The 20,628-nt window shown below is 58.3% G+C and overlaps 2 protein-coding genes across 3 annotated transcripts; one reads left to right on the plus strand and one right to left on the minus strand.

Moving 5' to 3' along the window:
• The first annotated feature begins 1,612 nt into the window (after nucleotides 1-1,612).
• On the plus strand, nucleotides 1,613-14,326 carry RHBDF2 (rhomboid 5 homolog 2). 2 transcript variants are annotated; one of them, XM_010721284.3, is made up of 19 exons: nucleotides 1,614-3,823; nucleotides 5,590-5,718; nucleotides 6,870-7,024; nucleotides 7,118-7,242; nucleotides 7,554-7,746; nucleotides 7,816-8,028; nucleotides 8,576-8,704; nucleotides 9,079-9,212; nucleotides 9,399-9,605; nucleotides 9,775-9,886; nucleotides 10,102-10,176; nucleotides 10,485-10,646; nucleotides 10,731-10,831; nucleotides 11,278-11,341; nucleotides 11,477-11,571; nucleotides 11,802-11,877; nucleotides 12,000-12,100; nucleotides 12,340-12,493; nucleotides 12,971-14,326. In XM_010721284.3, exons 3-19 carry the CDS (start codon nucleotides 6,887-6,889, stop codon nucleotides 13,388-13,390), a joined length of 2,499 nt encoding a protein of 832 aa, XP_010719586.1. In that variant the 5' UTR covers nucleotides 1,614-3,823; nucleotides 5,590-5,718; nucleotides 6,870-6,886; the 3' UTR covers nucleotides 13,391-14,326. The 2 variants fall into 2 exon arrangements, with proteins under 2 accessions (XP_019477200.1, XP_010719586.1); XM_019621655.2 differs by having other exon boundaries at nucleotides 1,613-3,823; nucleotides 6,870-7,242.
• An 89-nt stretch (nucleotides 14,327-14,415) lies between these two features.
• Nucleotides 14,416-19,042, minus strand: AANAT (aralkylamine N-acetyltransferase). Its single transcript, XM_003211424.4, has 4 exons — nucleotides 18,499-19,042; nucleotides 15,937-16,223; nucleotides 15,705-15,859; nucleotides 14,416-15,621 (listed from the first exon to the last, which is right to left on the minus strand). The coding sequence occupies exons 2-4, from the start codon at nucleotides 16,091-16,093 to the stop codon at nucleotides 15,316-15,318; spliced, it is 618 nt and encodes a 205-aa protein (XP_003211472.1). The 5' UTR covers nucleotides 16,094-16,223; nucleotides 18,499-19,042; the 3' UTR covers nucleotides 14,416-15,315.
• Between the last annotated feature and the right edge of the window lie 1,586 nt (nucleotides 19,043-20,628).

Here is a 20,628-nt window from a genome sequence, read left to right on the forward strand (position 1 = left end):
CCCTGTGCGACCCCCGGCCACGTGTGCTGTGCGATCCTATGGGGACGCTTTGCTCCTCCGAACCGCAAATGCTCTGCGGCCCTTTGGGATCCTTTGTCACAAGGGCTTTGGGGTCCTTTGGGTCCTTTTGCCATAAGCACTTTGGGAACCCTTTTAGCACGGATGCTTTGGGATGCTTTACAACCCTTGGCCGCGAATGTTGTGGGGTCTTTTGGGGACCCCTTGACTGGGGACCCCTTTGGCCGCGAATGCTCGGAGGTCCATTGGGACCTTTCTGTCAGGAACACTTTGTGGTTTTTGGGGTCCCTTTGCCACAAATGCTTTGGGATCCTCAGCGCTGCTGCTGTGCTCCTGCGGAGCAGAGGTGGCTGCAGTGGGAGCTGCACCCAGGGGTGCTCGAGCTGTGGGGTGAACGATGCTTAAAACCAGAGCATGGGTTGGGGGGTGATGCCAAAAGAGCTGTGTTGTGATGGGCACAGGGCTGTGGGGGCATGGCTTTCAGGCACACGTGCAAGCAGGGAGCTGGGGAACGATGGGTGTGTGTGTGCTGTGGGGCCAGGTCCTAAATCCCACAGGAGTATGGGGCTGAAGCTCCTGGGGATGGGCTGGAGGAGTGGGGGAATTCACATTGAATTGGGTTGCATTGTTTGGCTGCAGCGGATCGAAGGGCGAGCAGCACGTGGCTGTCCTCTGGCTGAGGGCTGCTGGTTGGTTTTGTTGTTTTTTTTATCTTTGATGTCACTCCTGTTTAACTCCTGTAAACTCAAGGAAGCCTCACTTGCATCCTTCCCTTGGGAAATAACCCTGGAGGCGTTTGGCTCCAAATCCACACTGAGGGCTGAAGGAGGAGGTGGGGAGCAGTGAGTGGACCTCACTTTGCTCAGCAAAATCCCTCAGAACTTCTCTCATGCAAACAGAGCTGGATCCATCCCCACCTGCACCTGCTGCAGTGGGATGGATGTCCCTGCAGCCCTGTTTTTCCTCTGTGTTCCCTGGGGGTGGGCTTTGTGCACAGTGTTGCACAACATGAGTGAATTATTGAAGGCTGAGACCACATTACTTCTCTTAAATCCATACAGCCCACGAGTGATGGGATCATAACTCATTGCTGTTGGAAAAGCTTCTGTCCAGTGGTCGTTGGGCCTGGGGATGTCCAGCAAAGTAGTGTTTGAAAGCCAGGATTTAGGGTCACTGGGGACCTTTTGGTGTTTGGGGTCACAATCTTTTCCCCAGCCTTTGAGTAGTGCTGAGAGCTGTGCTTTTTCTTGCAAGTATCATGCAAAGCCTCGCCATTCTCACTCTCGGTCCTTCCAGTACCTAAAGGGAGCCTATAAACAGGAGGGGAATCAACTCTTTGAAAGGTAGGTAACTGCAGGACAAGGGGAAATGGTTTGAAGTTGAGGAAGGGAAGATTTAGGTTGGATGTCAGGGGGAAGTTCGTTACAGAGAGAGCGGTGAGGTGCTGGAACAGCTGCCCAGAGGCTGTGGATGCCCTGTCCATCCCTGGAGGTGTTCAAGGCCAGGTTGGATGGGGCCCTGGGCAGCCTGGGCTGGTGTTAAATGGGGAGGTTTGTGGCCCTGCATGCAGTAGGGAAGGTTGGAGCTTGGTGATCCTTGAGGTCCCTTCCAACCCTGGCCATTCTATGATTCTATTTCTCACGTAATTGCACTGCAGCAGGGCCATGGGCTCAGCCTTTGTGTGGGGGGTTCCCAACACTTCCCCTGCTGCCTGCCCACATCTCGCTGCCCTCACTTCGCTCTGAGATTTCCATGTCTGTGAGCGGGCAGCTCATTTTAACACATTGCCTCATGTTTCCCCACCTGCAAAATGCCACATCCGTGGGGCAGGCGTGGGTGCAAAGCCACATGCTGAGCATGGGGCCGCATTGATGCGTGCGTGGGGAGAGTGGGCTGAGCAAGGCTCAGCTCCATCTGTGACCCCATCCTGGGGCTGCCCTATGTACCAAGGGCCAGCAGGTTGGCTGGGAGCTGTGGGTTTGCCCATAGATGGTGCCATCACGTCCCCAGTGCTGAGCAGCTCGGGGCAGGGCTGTGTCCATGCATTCATGCTGCCCGGCTCCGAGGTGCCGCCGTGCGTCATGCAGCAGCTTGTGCTGGGGATTTGGCTGGGTTATCCCTGTAATTCGCTGGCTGTGGGAATGCTGGAGCTGGGGGGAGGGCTGGGAGTGAGCATGCTGCAGGTGGGGGCCCTGTGGGTGCAGCCTGTGTGCCAGCAGGGAGCTGTGAATGAATGGCAAAGCATCCCTGGAGAGGGAGGGATGGGTAAGTGAATGCTGGGACCACACCAGCTTGAGGAGGAGAAAGGCAACGGCTCTTGGCACCCAAGCAGCTGCAGAGTGTGCTCCTGGCACGCTGCTGTGGTGTGCAGGAGGGGTGCTGGGCCAGGGAAGGGCTTGGCAGCTCACAGCAGGGAGTGGGGCTGGGGTGGGGGCACAGCATCGTGTGGTGTTGTTGTGTTTGGGTGCTGTGTGCTCTGCTCGTGCTGCGTTGGATGGGACGTGTGGGACAGGGTGGACCGCTCCCAGCTGGGCTTTCCTGTGGGGAATGCAGGTCTTGCATTGGGGAGGAGTGTGATAAACCTTCCTGGGTGGAATTTGGGACAGATGATGAGGCTGCAGAACCGGCTGATGCTTTGGAGGAGGGGTGGGTGTGCGTGCAGTGGTGGGACAGTGATACAAGCCTGGGGTCAAGCAGCTGTGTGTGCAGATAAGCATTCTGCTCCAGGAGATACAAGCCTGGGGTCAAGCAGCTTTCCTCGCTGTTTGGCCATGGTGAGGGCTGCACTGAACGCCCACCGTCATCTCACGCATGGGGTGAGTGGAATTTCTGCGCAGGGCTGAGCATCACCTCCTGCTGCCGCATCCCATGGTGATGCTCTGAGCTCAGGAGAAATCCCCAGCAAACACAGGGACCCCACCAGGACGTTTCTCCCAGGAGCAGAGCGCTGAGGGAGTTTGTAGGTCTCACACAAAGAGTTTTGCATATGGGGAAGTGAGAGCGAACTGGGGGACAGCCCGTGGTATTGCCTGCCCTGCAGACCATACCCTGCACAGGGGGGGACCCAGAGCCCAACCAGGAATTGAGGAAGCTCTGAAGAACTGTGCGGCTTGAGCCAGGTTAATGAAGCCCAGCAGCTTGGGGAATCTGTGCTGCACGTTGGGGTGCGTGTACAGGGAGGACGTGGGGCTGCGGATGGGCTCACAAAGAGCAGAGCCCTTTTGCAACGGGGTGAGGGGTGTTTGGGTTTCAACTCCTTGGGCAGAGAGGGACGTGCTGGGAATGAATGTGCACGTGCCTTGGGAAGTGGGCTGGGAAGATCCCCATCCAGCTATTGTGGGCGAGTCCTTCCCTTTCCGTGCAGCTAGTGGCTCAGGAAACCTGGAGAAACACGGCTCCTGGAAGCATTGCTGTGGGGAGGAGGTGGTCCTGATGAGGGGTCTGTGCCTTTGTAGGGTTGTGCCACGGGGAGGTGCCCCAATGCACAGCAACGCTGCCCATCTGCCCTCACCTCCTTACCCGATGCCCGAACTGTGTGCAGATGGGAGGGGGGGGGAGGAAAGCCTGGCTCGGCGTTATCACAGCCAGCAGCACACTCCGTGGGTTGGTGCCTCTATCTCGGCCGCGTGGTTTTGCTTCCTTCCAGGGTGTGCCGAGTGCCTGAAACTCATCCGGGATGAACAAACCACGCGGCTGTTGCCCAACGTCCTGCTTGCTGTGGGAATAGGCAGAAGGAAAGTGAGGAGAGTTTCCCAATTGCGCACCCAGGGAACTGTCAGGCTCCTGCCCGGCCCGGCTGCTCTCGGTAAGGTTTTAGCTTTGGGTTTTAGGTTTGGGCTGACACGCATGGGGAGTCCAAGGAGGTGCTGGGCAGGTTGAAGAGGTTTGCTTGGCGAGGCAAAGGCAGCTCTATATCGCAGTACAACCAGTGCTGATGGGCAGCTTCAGTGTGCTCCTGAATCATTTATGGGCATGCTGGTGTTGTGGTGCTCTGCTAATGGAACGGCTCTTTGCGGGGCTGCCTCAGAGGGGTGTCTGTAGTGGGGGCTCTGTGGGTTGGTGCGTGGACTGCTGCCAGTCCCTCTGCTCTGCTTCCTTGCTCAGAGCATCCTGGCATCGCCCCGTGCTGATGCCATGTGTGAGCTGCGTCACTTTTTCCACCACTTTCCTCTCTGGGTGTGTTTCCTTGGGTCAGCATCTCTCGTGGCTCAGCCCAGAGCCCCAGCCCTCGCCTGGGTGAAGGCAAAATTCTCCTGCCTGGCCCCCATGGGGACACATGGGTGACCCTGGGGTGAGCAAGACTGGGCCCCACAGCGCTGACAAACCCCTCTGTGCCATGCTTTGGAGGGTGAAGGGCCGTGCTGGCTGTGGCTGCAGCTCCTTGCAGCTTGCTTCGGGCTCAGGCTGCCTGTTCTCACGCTGAGCACACTGAGTGAGAGCTGTGCCAGCGCTTGAAGGGCTGCATGCCAGTGCCAAGAGTGTAGGGGAACGGATAAATGCATTCCCAGTCCCATCCCAGAGGCTTTTTGCTGGCGTGGGGTGAAACTTCCCACACCTCGTGGGATGGATGCTGCCCAGCCCTGTGCCTGGCTAACCCAGGGGACTTAGCTGGTGGGGGTTGCTCCCCTCTTCCTGCTCTCTGGATGCCAAGCATTGCATTAATTCAAGGAGCCGTGAAAAGTGCTCTGGCCACATGATCAGGCCTGCAGGTGCCTGATGGGGTACAGCTGCCCAACTGCTGCTCCCACGCTGCGTGGAAGGCACTCAGCTGGTTGGGTGCATTGCAAATGTGCTTCCCCGGAGAGCATTAAGGTTCTCACCTGGAACTGTGTGGGAGTCTGATGGAGCAATTAGTGATGGGATCAGGGGCACAAACAGCACTGCTCCTTTCACATCACCAAACAGCAGCATTGGTTCCAAGTTCTCCAGTTTCCCCTGTGTGCTGCTTGCTGTGCTGAGTGCATCCGTGGCAGGGGCAGCATGAGGGATGCTGGTGGTCATAGCAGCACCCACAGCTGTGCGTCCCCGTGCCCAGCATGTCCCTGCCCCCATCTCAGGCTCCCCAGAGCCAGCCCTGCCTGCAGCTGGCACCTCTGCCTCATTGCTGGCTGGGAGGAAAACAAACAGCATCTGCAGTTCCCCAGTGAGATGGAAAGTTTCACTTGCTGGGGCCGGACTGCCTGGCTGGCGCCTTCCCAGCTCAGCAGTCATCAAATACCTCTGCACAGCACTTGTGTTTCTTTCCTGCTCTTTTCTCACTCTGTTGAGAGCTTTGGGTGAAAAAATTCCCCTTCAGCCCTGTGTTGTCTCAGCCAAGGCGCCAGGTGCAGTGGCTTTCCCTCACCCTGTGCCAGTGACCGCAGCATGATCCCCCATGTCCTGTGGCTGCCCAGAGCCATGCAGTGGTGTGGCTTTGTGGCTATGTCCCAGCATCCTGCCCTGATGTTTTTGGATGGCTCTGCCTTTACCCTAGTGCTTCTGCTCCCTTTCACAGCCCTGTCCCCAAAAACTTCTCCCAGGAAGGTTTCTGCAGGCCGGACCTGATCTCTCACCCCTGCTTTTCTCTTGCAGCACCAGTCCCACCAGGCAGAGCAAGAGAACCTCAGCCATGCCCTGGGGCTCCCATGCGTGAAGGACAGAGGAGAAGGAAGAAGGAGCCCATTGAGACTCACTGCGTGGGATCCCTGCCACTCTTATGAGGTAGGGGCATCCCAGATAGGCTCTGAGATGGGGGCTTCAGACATCTGATTCTAATCACATTTGTGGCAGTGGTGCCTCTCTTCTTCCCATCCAGATTCTCTCCATCGATTACCCTCTGCAGCCTCATCGAGGCTGGGGGGGAGTGGGGTTAACTGAGGAAAGGGAGCCCTGTAAGCCTTCTGCCCTTTCCTGTGGGACAGCAGTGCTGGGTTTAAGCCCTGCGTGTTTGGGCTGCAGCACCGGGCTGTGCTGGGTAGTGGCTGCCCTCTAGTGCCAATGTCCTCCAGGAGCTCATCCCATGGGACACCAAGCTCCTGAGGCCAGTGGTGGGGAGGAGCAGCCCAAACGGAAAAGAGCAGGGTGCAGGTGGTACTCCAGGGTGCCTTGCCATACATCCTGCTGTCTCGTGGCTGCCCCTCAGCAGGACTCTGGCATCTGTTGGCCACAACCAACTCAAGCAGGACAGAGGAATGCCTGTCAGCAGCGAGCCCTGGGCAGGTGCCCTTGGTGCTGGCACATGGATGGTGAGAGGCCAAGGGACTGAGCATTCATCCCAGCAGGAGCCCCCCAGTCCCTAATAGGATTTAGGACTGCTCCTTTGTGCTCAGATGGAATTACCTTTCCCTGTTGACTCGTGAGGCTCTGCCTGGTGTTGCAGGGCTGCAGGAGGACTCCCAGGAAGGGGTTACCCAAAGATCTTGCTCCTGGCTGTTAAGCCCCTGCTCTGTGCACTGGGAGGATTTTGGTGTGTTCTGCCTTGTCCTGCTGGCCCAGAGCCCAACGTGTGTATGAGGGGAACGTTTTGCCTGCCAAGTCCCATGGGTAATGTGCTGATGCTATGGCCAAGAGGTGCTGGGGACGCAGCCTTGGGGCTGTCCTCTTGTCTGGGATGCCTCAGTGCTGCCCTGCGGGGGCTCCCAGATAGCTGTAAGCCATCAGAAGAGAGTGATGCACATCCCTCCCAGTGAGGGGGGAAGTGCTTGCAGCATTTCCCTTCCCTCTGGGGTTCCCGTCAGGCAGAGCCCCATTAACATTAATGCTCCTGCTGCCATTTCCACACCGATGCACTCACCCTGCAGAGAACAGGAGGAAGGGATGCAGCAATAGGGCTGTGGCTGCCTTCCCCCGCTCACTCCCTGCTCCCCCCACAGCCTGCCACCCACTCAAGATGGCATCCAGCAACAAGAATGGGAGCAGCCGCTCCAGCAGCAGCCGTCTGCAGAGCAAGAAGCCCCCCAACCTCTCCATCGTGATCCCCCCGCCCCGGGAGGCGGAGGAGGACGGCAAGGACGGCACCCACAAGGAGGTGAGCTCTGGGAGGCACCTCTCCGTCCCACGTGGGGTTTGGTGTACCCATTGTTACCCTCTGTGCTCTGTAACCCTGTGCTCTGCCTCCCAGCCCTCCAAGGTGCCCATCTATCGGAAGAGCAAGAGCCTGCAGGAGCCACGCTCGAAGGGATGTGAGAGCTCAGAGCGGCGGCCCGGCTTCCGCCGACAGACATCTCTGTCCCAGAGCATCCGCAAGTGAGGGCTTGGGGGGTGTCCATGGCAGGGATGTGGGTACCAGGCCAAGGGAAAGCCTTAATGGGTGCCACGTGGCTCAGCTGTTGGATGAGCATGTGGTAGAATTGGCTGTGAAAACGTCTTGGTGCTGTAGGAGCGAATGCCTCGAGCTGTGTGCATCCCGACATAGGGTATCTCAGCTTGGCTTAGTGGAGCAGCAAGCCACAGACCTGTCAGCTCGGAACCGAGCTCCAATCTCCAGTTGCAGGGCAGGGTGGGACGGTGACACAGGGGGCTGAGCGGTTGCTGGAGTGCATCCATCACACACCCAGGGGCACGGCGGAATGGTTCGGCGTCAGCGGCGACTGGGAGGGGAAGCGGCAGCACTGGCAGCGCCGAAGCTTGCAGCACTGCAGCATGAGATACGGCAAACTGAAGGCTGCCTACCGCGACATGGAGCTGCCCAGCCAGGAGGTGCCCTCCTTCCAAGGCACCGAGTCACCCAAACCGGCCAAGATGCCCAAGGTACAGCTCGGAGCGCCGGGACCGCCCACCAACCCTTCCCCATCACCAACACACCTCTCCCTCTTCCAGATCGTGGACCCTCTGGCCAGGGGCCGTCCCTTCCGCCACCCCGATGACACCGACCGTCCCCACACGCCCCACCACGTCCTGCCCCCTCACACCCCCGGCGTCGCATCGCTGGCGTCCCTGGGCAGTGCCCGCTCCGGCTACAGCCGCCTGCCACGCCGCAAGAGGCTCTCTGTGGCACACATGAGCTTCAGGGCGGCCGCCGCGCTGCTCCGTGTGAGTGTTGGGGAAAGGGATTTGTCCTCTTGATTCACTTCTCAGCCCTCTGTTGTCTTCATTTTTTGGCTTTTTGCTGTGCACAAAGACGGTTGTTGCACTCTGCTGTGTGTTGGGAGGGGGAGGTGGCGGGTTTTAACCTTAAAAAGAGAAGTTCTGGTGGAAACTGGACCAGAAAGTGGAACTGTCTCGCACGCCATCCTTCGAAAGTAGTCAAGCCAGCAACCTTTTGCTGCAGGGGAAGTTTCTCTGGCACTTTCTGTCACCTGGGGAGTCCCCTGCAAGCCTTGGAGATGGGTCTCCAAGGAGATGTGGGGCAGAGACCAAAAAGGGGATTTAGAATTGTGCCACCTGTCACAGCCATGGCCCAGCACTGATGGCTCTCAGGAGCAACAGGCAGCTGCGTGACCTCTGCACAGAGCCATGGTTGGCATTTAATGTTTGCCACCACTTGCTGAGCTTTGGGGGTGGCTATGACAAAGCCCCCCTACTTTCTGCAGCGCTGAGGCTTTGTTTTCCTTACCCGCATTTGCTTCCCCTGCCGTAGGGCCGCTCTGTCTTGGAGCCTCTGGCTGAGAAGCAGAGGAGCACCAAGAGGAGCTTCATGTACCCCAGCTTCATGGATGAGGACGTGGTGGATACCGCTGACACACTGGACTCCTCCTTCTTCAGTAAGGCAAGCACTGTTCCACGCCGACTGCTGGAGCTGGGGGTTCCCAGTGCCCCACGTGGGGCTGAGCAGCATTCTGACTGGGGCAGTGGCTCACTGGGCAGCCCTGTTTGTCTCACCTCTTTGCTCTTAGCATGGACCAGGCTTGGTCTCTTACCCAAATAGGGTTTGGGCTGTATTTGGAGCTGTGTGTGCCAAAGGCCCCGGTGTCTGTGCTCTAGCCCTGCCCCAAGAGCAAGGGCATCAGTGGGTGTTGTGCCCAGCACTGCAGGGACTCGGTGATAATCGCTGGTGATGGGATCATGGGCACTTCACATGGACTGTAGTGTGTGGTCATTGGGATGACATTGTGATCCCCCTCCCTTCCGTGCTCTTTCCAGATGGACACGCACAACGAGACCTATTCCATGCCAGATGACGTCTTTGAGTCACCACCACTCTCAGCCACGTATTTACGCATGCACTCAGTGGGGGAGGATGTCAGGGCATCCCCAGAGGTGGAGCAGACCGCACTGTGAGTGCCAACCTCCCCCCAGCCAATACCATGTCCGCCAGTCCCTGCTGCAGGGCACTGGGCACATCCAGCATGCTGCTACAGGACAAAGCCAAGAAATTTCTCCAGCCCCTGCTCCAGGGTGTCTCGGGATGAGTGGGGCAGCCCCTGGGCTGTTACCTCGCTGATGAGTTTCTCTCCCTGCAGACGTGAGGGTGCCCGTCTCGCTGCTGCCTCAGTTGGCCCGGCCCCCCAGAGGGGCAGACGCATCGCTTCCAAAGTGAAGCACTTCGCCTTCGACCGCAAGAAACGCTACTATGGACTGGGGGTGGTGGGGCAGTGTCTGAACAGGACGTACCGCCGCAGCCTCAGCAGCATCGTGCAGTCACAGCTGGAGATCACCGACAGCCACCGGTGAGGGCACAGCTTGCAGCCCGCCAGGGTCACTCCGCTCCTTGGGGCTCCCCAGGTGCAATCTGGATTTGCATCTCTATCAGAGTGGGCTTTGGGGCTGCTCTCCCCAGGTTACTACAGTATCCTTGTGCCAACAGGGAGCCGTGACCCTGTTCCCTTTGCTCCCCAGGCCATATTTCACCTACTGGATCACTTTTGTCCACATCCTCATCACCTTGCTGGTCATTGGCACGTATGGCATCGCTCCCATTGGCTTCACCCAGCACGTGACGACAGAGTTAGTAAGTTTAAGAGCTCCCAGCCAGGCCTGTCCCCTCCTGGGTGCCCGACTCCTGAATGTCGTCCTCAAGTACATAGTGGGGGTAATCTTGTTGGGGTGAGGGATGCAGCCCCCTGGGGACAAAAGGGCTCAGCCCCTGCAGGTGGTTGGAGGGGACGTGGCACTATGGGGCTGTGACCCCCCAGCTGGCTGTGTGACCCTGGTCTCATTCTGTAGGTGCTAAGAAACAAAGGCGTGTATGAAAGTGTCAAGTACATCCAGCAGGAGAACTTCTGGATCGGGCCCAGCTCGGTAAGCGATTTGCCAGCCTGAGGTGGGGCTTAAAGGGTGCTCCCTTCTCCTCTCCCATAGCTATATGGCAGAAATCCTAGTCCCAACCTGCTGTCCTGCTCTTTGTTGCCCTTTATGAGCTCCTCCTGCCTGCTCCCGGGGCTCTGCAGCATTCCCCAGAACCAAAGCATCACAGTGGGATGTTTGAGAGAAAGCCTGTCCACCCTCCATCCATTTGGATGGGATCTCATCAATAGGGCAGCAGTTGGGAAGGGAGGTGGGGATGGGATGCGACCTGGAGCATCCCTCAGAGCACTTCCTCCTTCCAGATCGATCTGATCCATCTGGGAGCCAAATTCTCACCCTGCATCCGGAAGGACCGCCAGGTGGAGCGGCTCATCCAGCGCGAACGGGACCGGGAGCGGAACTCTGGCTGCTGCGTCCAGAATGACAAATCAGGCTGCATCCAAACACTGCCACAGGACTGCTCGGTGCGGCCATGGCTGGGGCATGGGATGCACGTGGGGCAGAGCAGTTCCTGCATGCCCACACTCTGAGCATCTCCATCCCTGCAGGAAACGCTGGCGACGTTCATCAAGTGGCCCAACAACAACACGCCGACCATGGGCTCCGGTGAGAAGCGCACGTCGGGGGCTGTGTGTCACCAGGACCCCAGGTGGGTTGTGTGGGGCTGGGTTTGTGGCTTGAATGTCTGGAGTTGGTTTGGCCGAGGGGTTGGTGACTCTTCCGTGTCATAGGGCAGTGATGAGGAAGAGAGAATTGGTGGGGAAATGGAGGTGAGGTCTGTTCTAAGTGTGGTGGGTGGGCCAGAAAGCTACCTGAGGAGCATTGCTGTCCTGAGCTTGGCCCTGCCTGCCCCGATCCCTGGGCTGAGATAAGGGACATGTGACATTTTAAGGGGACACTCAGTGAAGTTACCAGATGGGTGGTCTGGCTGCAGTGCGTTTCACCGTAGGATATTGAGCATGCAAGGATCTCCCTGAGTCTGGGAACCTTAGAGGGTGGCTGCAGGTCCCCTGTCTCGTGCCTGGCCTCAGACTGGTGGCAGGGTTGTGCTTGGGGAGACTCTCAGTGACCCACACATCCTCCTTCTGTCACCAGGACGTGTGAAGAGCCGGCTTCAAATCCCCCCCATGTATGGCCAGATGACATCACCAGGTGGCCGGTAAGAGCCCTCAGTGAGGTGCCCACCATCCACACCAACACAGCCTCTGTGGGAGGCGGACAGCCTCAAGCACGGTGTGGGGCTGTAGGAGGCTCTTAGCAGCCCTCCCACTGCAGCTCCTTTCCCTTCTCATAGATCTGCACCTACGAGACCAAAACCAACCACACAGGCCTCCCTCACATGGACTGCCAGATCAAGGGCAGGCCGTGCTGCATCGGCACCAAGGGCAGGTGAGATACAGCCAGCGGGCACCGAGCCTGGGGCAGGTTGGGCAGTGTTCCCTGCGCCCTTCTGGTGCTCCTCAATGCCCCCCATCAATGTCCTGAGTTGTGTCAGGGATGGAGGGAGGCCCTGGGGCTGAGGGTGGGAAATGCAGTGACAGCAGGACTGTGCGTTGAGGGTGCTTGGAGCAGGGGGTGCACCCTGCCCCAGGTGAGCCCACTGCCTGCCTTCTGCCCAGCTGTGAGATCACAACACGGGAGTACTGCGAGTTCATGCATGGCTACTTCCACGAGGAGGCAACGCTCTGCTCACAGGTGAGGGGCTGTGGGGGGAACGCAGGGGGCTTGGGGCAAGCAGCCTGGCTGGGCATCACTGTGCTGGCACTGGCAGGATGGGCTGCCACCCCATCACCTCCCACCCACGTCTGCCTTGCCAGGTGCATTGCCTGGATGAAGTCTGTGGCCTCCTGCCTTTCCTCAACCCGGAGGTCCCTGACCAGATCTACCGCCTGTGGCTGTCCCTGTTCCTGCATGCAGGGTGAGCAGCAGGCTGTGGGCACTGGGGGTGGCTTGGGATGGCAGCATCCTTTGGGACAGCCTGTCTGTGGCCCCTAATGGGTTGGGAGGGGAGATGGGGGAGCACTCCCAAGCTACAGCAATGCATGCTATCAATGGGGGACAGCTTTGTGAGCTGTCTCATATCTGTGAGCAGTGGGTGGGAGCGCTGGGCAGGGCCTGTAGTAGGGCAGGAGTCTAACACTGATCCTCCACCTCCAGCATCATCCACTGCCTGGTGTCGGTGACCTTCCAGATGACGGTGCTGCGGGATCTGGAGAAGCTGGCGGGCTGGCTCCGCATCTCCATCATCTTCATCCTCAGTGGCATCACGGGCAATCTGGCCAGTGCCATCTTCCTGCCATACCGGGCGGAGGTGAGGGCAGCTTGTGGAGTTGGGGAGGGATCTCCCCGTAACTCTGCTCCCCCTCCCCAAGATGAGCTCTGGGCTGGGCACTGAGCAAACATGCTTGTGTGCATAGAGCATCACCACCCTGAGCTTCACGGGGAGGGGGCTGCAGAGCGCAGCACAGAGGTCTCACCCCTCAGCAGGTTGTGCCATGTGTGGGGAGGGGGTCTCTGCCCCGTGTGCAGGGCTCACGTGGGCCGTGTGCCCCACGTGTTGGTGTGTGCGGGCTGGCAGATGGCTAATCTGCTGGCAGCGGAGCTGGCAGGCTTTAGAAGGGATCACGTCGAGTGCCTTAATCCCCCTGCTGTGTGGGATGGGTGTGGGAGGCACCCGATGCCTGGCTCTGCCAAAACAGCACCGGCGTTCCCTACAGCAAACGTGTCCTGTGAGGGGAGACCCTGGGGACACAGATGGGAGATGTAAGCGGGGTCTGACCTCTTGCAGGTGGGCCCTGCTGGGTCTCAGTTCGGTTTGCTGGCTTGCCTCTTCGTGGAGCTCTTCCAGAGCTGGCAAGCGCTGGAGAAGCCATGGAAAGCCTTGCTCAACCTCTCCGGCATCGTCCTCTTCCTCTTTGTCTGCGGCCTCCTCCCCTGGATTGACAACATTGCTCACCTCTTCGGCTTCCTCAGCGGCCTGCTGCTCTCCTTTGCCTTCCTGCCCTACATCACCTTCGGCACGATGGACAAGTACCGCAAGCGGGCCATGATCATCGTGTCCCTGCTGGTCTTCCTGGGCCTCTTCACCTCGCTCTTCATCTGGCTCTATGTCTACCCCATCAACTGGCGCTGGATCGAGTACCTCACCTGCCTGCCCTTCACCAGCAAGTTCTGTGAGAAGTACGAGCTGGAGCAGGTCCTGCACTGACCCACGGAGGGGCTGCGGAGCTGGGACCGGCCTGCTCAGGGCCTCCAGGCCCCGCTAACCCCAGGACAGCTTGTGGGGTGAGGCAGCAACCGGGCCCAACGGTGCCAATCCTACTGTGAACACAACGCCCCTTTTTGCAGGGGCGCTTTTGTACCCATGGCTCTTGGCCGTGTCCATCACCTCGGGGCTGCCTGGGGCTTATGGGGCTCTGTGGCCACGCTCTGGTTCATCCCTTTCTCCAACCTGTCCCAGTGGGATGGGCTCCTCCAGCACTTCTCAGCCCTGGGATTTTTAATTTTGGGAGGCTGGAGGTGTTTTCCTGAAAGGGCTGTGGGGGGACCCTGGTGGTTTCCACAGTGGAGGGCTCTGGAGGTTTTTTTGTTTTGTTTTGTTTTGTTTTCAGCTCTGACACTCTCAGAGCTGAGGATTGAAGATATTTTTCAGCCCCCTGTTTGCTCCCCAGGGGCTCAGGAGCAAAGCTATGCTCCTCATGGTGGGCTCCTCACTGGGTGGGATGGGGGTGCTGCTTTTTCCCCTCAGTGAGGCTCACCCTGAAAGTGGAGCACTGTGCTGGTATGTAAGCATAGAAGAAAGCACTCCAGTGGTTTTGTTCAGCTCCTTCTGGATCCCCAGCGTGAGGGAGGGCTTGGCTCCTCAGGACCCACTCCTGCTGCTGCTCTGGACCCACGCTGTCACCTCTTGTCCTTCATGGTGTAACCAGGTGGCTCATCCAGTGCTGTGTGTGACAGTGCTGTTAACAGGAGCAGCACAAGTACCCCATCAAAACAATCCAGGTGCTGGGGTCTCAGCCCCATGTCTGCCCCCCCTGCTCTGCCGCAGGCCGGCTGCAGCCCCATTCCTTGCTTCTCCAGTGCTGCTCCAGCCAAAGATTGGCACCTCACCTCAGTTGTCTCTTTTTGATACTTTTTTTTTATTTTTTAAAAAAAGCTGTGGAATTTTTTTTGACCCTGAATAAATTTCTACTTGTATTTAATGATATCCACGAGGCCTTTATTCCCTCTGTGCTTTTGATGGGGGGGGGGGTTGGCAGCAGTCAGTAGGCCTGTCCCTGCTCTGCAGGGGGATGCTCTCCCCAGTTCCCCTCTAAAAATCCCTCCTGTGGCATGGCACAATGACCCGCAGAGCCTCCATTCCTTGCCCAAGGGCAGCATCACCCCATAAGTTACCCTGAGGCACATCTGCCTCATTTTGCTTAAAGCTGAGACACCCCAAAAAGCAGTGGATGGGTCTGGGCTGTCTGGCTGGACCCATGTGTGCATGGAGCTGGGGGCAAAGATAGGCAGGCGTGTAGAAAACAACCACTGCATCTTTATTTGCTGCTTCACAACAGACCAAGGCATTTGCAGAGGGCTCTTTCTGGGCAGGTGGTGTCTGCATGCAGGATTGGCCCTGCAGGGAGGATCCTGGCTGTGCAATTTGGGGTGGCCATGGGTGGGGGGCACCCTGGGGGTCTCATGCTGTAAAGGTGCCTTTGGGTGAGGGGTGGCTGCAAGGGCTGCTCAGAGCAGGGCTTGGCTTCATGCCTGGTGTTGGGCTGTGCTGGGGAAGGGGACGCTGGGCTGGGGGCTCAAGGTTTACAGGTTCTACTGAGGCTCTTTCCATCTCTCATAGATCCTTTGGTTGCACAGTCCTCCTGGGCTCCCCTTCACAGCCCCAACTATAGAAGGGGAGGGGGAGGGGGTGCAGGCTCGATGCTGCAGGCTGGATTTTTCCCCAGCGCTGGGAGAGTGAGGCACAGGGCTGGGCTGGGGCCACGCTCATCCCTTGGCCAAAAGGCAGATGTGTGGGCAGGGAGCTGTGGCTGGGGCCAGCAGGGAAAGATGTGCAGCCACGGTGGGGGTGGAGAGGGCTCACAGTATTCACTCCCTCCCCCCCCCGGCTGGCGTGTAGCTGGGTTGCAAGGCTCAGCAGCCGCTGTTCCTGCGCATGAAGGCATGGCCCCGCACCTCGTGCTGCATCTCAGTGAAGGCCAACGCGCCCACCGTCACCTGGCAGGGACCCAGAGCTTTGAAACCACACTTCTCGTAGAAGGGCACGAGGAAATGTTCGCACATGAGCACGGCGCGCCGGGCGCGGGGCAGGCAGCGCAGGTACTGCAGGTATCGCCACATCAGGATGGAACCCTTGCCCTGCTGCCGGAAGGTTCGGTGCACGGCCAGCACGTGGATGTGCACGGCTGTGCCCCGCGGCTCGTGCAGGGTCAGCGCTGCCTGCGGGGAGGGAACGGGCCGTTAGCGGGGCCGCGCAGGGCAGCCCGGCTCTCTGCTCCGTGTACCCGGCGCCCGGCTCCTACCTGGCTGAGCCTGTCCTGGTCCCAGAGGGAGCCGATGATGAAGGCCACCAGGCGCCCTTCCTCGAACCAGCCGAGGGAGAGCTCCGGGCACAGCGTCAGGAAATGGCGGATCTCGTCCAGGTGCAGCGGGCAGTCACCGGAGACGGAGATGAAGGCTGGAAGGGGACGGCGCTGAGCTCCCAGCTCCGACACCGGGCTGAGGTGGGGTGGGGTGGGGTGGGCAGCCCCTTACCTTCCCTCTCGATCTCGAACACGCTGACGGCATCCTCGGGGCTGAGGCAGCGGAACTCGCTGGCAGGCAGCGTGTGCCGGCGCTGGCGGCCGGGAGAATTGCGTGGGCCCTGCGGGTGGGTGGGCTTCAGGAACGGCACCGCGCTGAGCGCCGGCATCCCGCTCTGCTCCCAGCTGCCTTTATCCGGGGCGGCTCTGTCAGCTCCGGGCCCCAGCAGTGTCACGGCACCCTTAATTTCAGCTTAATTTCAGCCAATCTCTTCCTGAGCTCTTAGCTGCCGAAAATACCTGTTGATCATGCGTGGGATTAGGCTGCCTGCCGTCCTTTAGCTATATATACGTGTGTGGGTGTAGATACAGCAAATACCCACCCACGGCAACCCCGCTGTCACCCCTGGGAGTTGGCACAAGTAGCCAACCTCCAGCCCCAGGGGTCTGGGCAGTGGGATGGAGCTGGGGTTGGGCATCTTGTCCCTGTCCAGGGCACAAAGGTGACGTCGGTGCTGTGTGTGCACAGGAGATGACCAGCCTGGAGCTGCGTCAGGGGATCAGGTTGGGGATTAAGGAAAGGTTCTGCATCGGTGAGTGCTGGGCACGGAGCAGATCCCTGGGGCAGCAAGCACGGCACTGAGCTGCCAGAGCTCAAGGAGTGTTGGGATACTGCTCTGTCATGTAGGGTTTGGGTGGTGCTGTGTGGGGCCAGGGCTTCCGCTTGATGGTCCTTGTGTGTCCCTTCCACTTTGGGGTGTTCTGTGATTCTATGCCATGCTTGAGCTGCTGGGGGGTTTGTTTGCTTTTCCAGCTTGCTTAGGGGGTAAATCACATGGCTTAGCCCCTGGTGAGCACTTAAGTCACGGCCACCCTGGAAAACCTGGCTGTGATGGGCCAGCAGGCAGGATGAGCCCATCTGCAGCTGCTCCAGTGCCTGTGGTCACAACCACTCCAAAGGCTGGGAGGCCCAGGGGTGTGCCATTAGGGTGCCCTCACTGAACAAATGTGGGATTGGACTCTGTAAGTACTTGTGTAGAAGCTTGCTGAGGAGAGCAGTCCTCTAGTGCTCCCTTGCAGGGAAAAGCAGAGCTCCAGCCTTGCCCAAAGAGCCTTTATGGGTCCCATGGCCCATGGGACTGTCTGTACTGCTCTGTCCCATCCATCACCACCTACCCTACACATCTCTGCCAGGTCCCTCTGCTTGGGTCAGATTCTGTGTCATAAATCCGCCTCATGTTTCATGCCCAATCAAACCAAGTTAATAAACCCAGAGAGAAGTGCAATCCGAGCAGCCCTGGCCTGCGGGCAGGAATAGTGGCAGCAGCTCCCAGCCAAGCGGGAGCCACCAGTCAGCCAATATTCAAAGCAATTCACAGCAAAGCCAGCATGGAGCCAGGTCAGTTATTGTTTGAGAGGTGCCGGCTTTCCCTGCTAATTATAGGCTTGCCTCCAGCTAATAGGATTTATAGAAACAAAAGCATTACCAGCACGAGCGTTGCACAGGGCAGAGCCAAAGCGAGCTGGGAATTTTCCATCTGGAAAGGCTGAGGGCTGGGTGCTGGAAGTGGTGAGATGGGTTGTTGCTGTGATTCTCTTTCAGTGGTTTACTGGGTTAGCAGTGGATGTGCTCTCTGGGCACAAGGGGTATCGGGCAGGGGAAATATTTAGCATCCCTCGTGCCAGTTCTCATTGCCAAGGGGTAAGTGCAAGACCAACACATGCTGGGAATGAGTGCTTCGTGCTCCCACGGATGGGAAGGGAGCAAAATGAGACAGTACTGCAGGAATGCTGTGACGTTTGTAGAATTCACAGCTTGGTATCAGCTGCCAGATCTGCTCATCCCCTGATTGTATCAGGGCTCTGCAGCAGGCTGGGGTGGCTCAGACACCCCTTGTGCTTATAGAAACTTCTCAGCACCCCAACACAACAGCGTGAGCAGTAGTGCTGTGGGGTACAGCCTGCTCTCAGCTCCTTCTCATTGAATCTTTTCCCCTCCAGCACTTCTGGCAGCCCAGCCAGCGGGCTGATGGAATTGTGTTTCTTTTCTGGAAACGAGCTTTTGCTTTTTGCTCAGCTCCTCAGCTCCCTGCACACGCAAAGGTCTTTGGCATGCAGGGAGTGTGCACACTGAGATGGCTGCTGGGCACACAGTGGGGGATAACCAGAGTTCGGAGGAAACCCCTCTCCTCCCAGCTCCATCAAACTGTCTCCCCCGCTCTAACACAGCCTCCTACATGTTTTTACAGTTGTTTATACCCCAGGCTATATTAAGTTTCAGGGCATCTTGTGGCTCCTTTCCACATCCCCATATGTCAGGTGTACTATTAGCACACCAAGTACATGCTGTAAAATTGTCCCCTCCTTTTGTGTTTGTGCACTACAGAGCCCAAAGCATCTGCATGGTCCGCAGAGATGCTCTCACCTCCAAAATCCAAGGCAAGTCAAGCTCGATGTCCCAACTCCCTCCCTTCTGAGGCAATTCCCCGTAGCCCAGAACAACACAGCGACCCACAGGCCACCAGATATCCCCAAGGCCATGAGGATCACCAGGTCCCAGAAACGCTGGGCTTACCGGCTGTGGGATGGGGGTGGGGACCTGGTGCTGCTCCTCTCCAACCTGATCCTGCGGCTCCTCGCAGCTGTGGGACAGCAGGGATGGAACTGCAGCCACACGCAGAGCCTCACTTATATATTTGTTATTTATGGAGCACGTGATGAAGTTCTAAGGGGTTTATAACCATGATGAAAGACGAGGAGAGGTGAGAGGCTTTAAGATGACGAGCAGGCAAAGGATCCCATCAGGCAGCTGAGGCTGATTTCTTTACCCTGGCGTGACTGCCTGCGGGGGGATAAAGCTGATTTAGCTGATTGCTGCGTACTTGGGGTGAGCTGGCAGGGAGAGCAGGGCTTGGGCAGGGAAAGACATAATGCATCCTTCTGTGTGCACCCCCAGCTGCTCCTGGGGGCTGTTACACGAGGAGCAGGATAAGAGAAGCCAGCTGTATTTGTCCCTATTGTGACCAGTGTAACCAAATGGGGATTATCCCAAGCGTGGGCTCCTGGAATGGAAACAACTGGGCTCCATCAGAAGAGGGCTGGCCAGCAGGGACAGGGAGGTGATTGTCCCTCTCTGCTCTGCTCTTGTGAGGCCCAATCTGCAGTACTGTGTCCAGGTCTGGAGCCCTCAGTACAAGAAAGACAGAGAGCTGTTGGAAAGGGCCCAGAGGAGCCACAAAGATGATCGGGGGGCTGCAGCACCTCTCCTACAAAGACAGGCTGAGGGAGCTGGGCTTGTTCAGCCTGGAGAAAAGAAGGCTGCGGGGTGACCTCATTGCAGCCTTTCACTATCTAAAGGGAGCCTTTAAACAAAAGGGGAATCAACTCTTTGAAAGGGGGGATAACAGCAGGACAAGGGGAAATGGTTTGAAATTGAGGGAGGGAAGATTTAGGTTGGATGTCAGGCGGAAGTTCGTTACAGAGAGAGTGGTGAGGTGCTGGAACAGCTGCCCAGAGGCTGTGGATGCCCCGTCCATCCCTGGAGGTGTTCAAGGCCAGGTTGGATGGGCCCTGGGCAGCCTGGGCTGGTATAGTTGGGGAGGTTTGTGGCCCTGCGTGTGGCTGGGGGCGTTGGAGCTTCGTGATCCTTGAGGTCCCTTCCAACCTGGGCCATTCTGTGATTCTGTGTCAGCAAAAGTAATCATTAAAAAAACCCTTCTGTTGTTCAGAAGTGACATTTCAGAGCAACTGAAGGCAGCACCATGGCAAGAGAGAGCAGCCTGCTCAGTCTCTGTCCACTCCTCCAGCTGCGGAGGGCCAACACCTGAGGCTCGCCGTGCAGCAGCACTCAGCATCTTCAGAGCAGCGCTGCGGGGACGGGCTTTGCAGAGAGAACACGAGCGCAGCCCGGCGGCTCCTCGCTCCCTCTATTTGCTCCCGGCTGTCCCAGTGCTCCGCGGTCACGCTGCTTGGGGTGGCTGCAGCGTTGTCTTTTGAAGGCACTGCTGCCACTCCTGTTTTACACCTTCCTCTGGCTTCGCCGCAAGGATCCGTGCACCCAAGCAGGGCACCCAGCCATCCGTCCCTCCCGCACGAACCCTGCGGCACCGAGCAGCGGCCGCGAGGTGGCAGCAGCGCCCCGCGCACCGGAACCGGGCCCAAAAGAAACGGGGTCTGAGGGGTTCGGTGGGTCCGGAGCAGAGCATGTAATGGCTCGGAAGAGGGACAGTTCCATCTGCGCACCGCTTCGTGCCTATTGCCCGTATCTATACTTCATTAGCAGTATTGCAAAAATGCATCGGGGGGATGATGAGAAGCGTCGCTACTATAGCCGTGCTTGGAAACATGTCCGTGGAGCTGTGAGAAGGACACAGCGCTGTGCTGTACGCAACATCCAGGCGCTGCTCCTCCAGTCTCCTCCAGGAGCGCTGGACAGAGAAACCGCAGCCCATTGGTTGAGCCGGGGCTCGAGCTCCTTGCTGGGAAGGATAAAAAGAGGGAAAACGCTGCTCCTGGGTTTTTAATATTTTTTTTCTGCCACATAACCGATCTGCCCGAGGATTCCATACGTTTTCCGAACGTCCCGCACAGGTGTGGGGAGGTCACAATGGGAACCGGCGCGATGTATCGGAGCAAAGAAAACACCCTCCCGCCTCCATGCTCTCCTTCCTCCGCTCTGCCCCTCCCACTCGGTGGGCGTGGCATC

Source organism: Meleagris gallopavo, chromosome 20 (genome assembly GCF_000146605.3).
Source record: "Meleagris gallopavo isolate NT-WF06-2002-E0010 breed Aviagen turkey brand Nicholas breeding stock chromosome 20, Turkey_5.1, whole genome shotgun sequence".
NCBI classification, from domain to species: domain Eukaryota; kingdom Metazoa; phylum Chordata; class Aves; order Galliformes; family Phasianidae; genus Meleagris; species Meleagris gallopavo.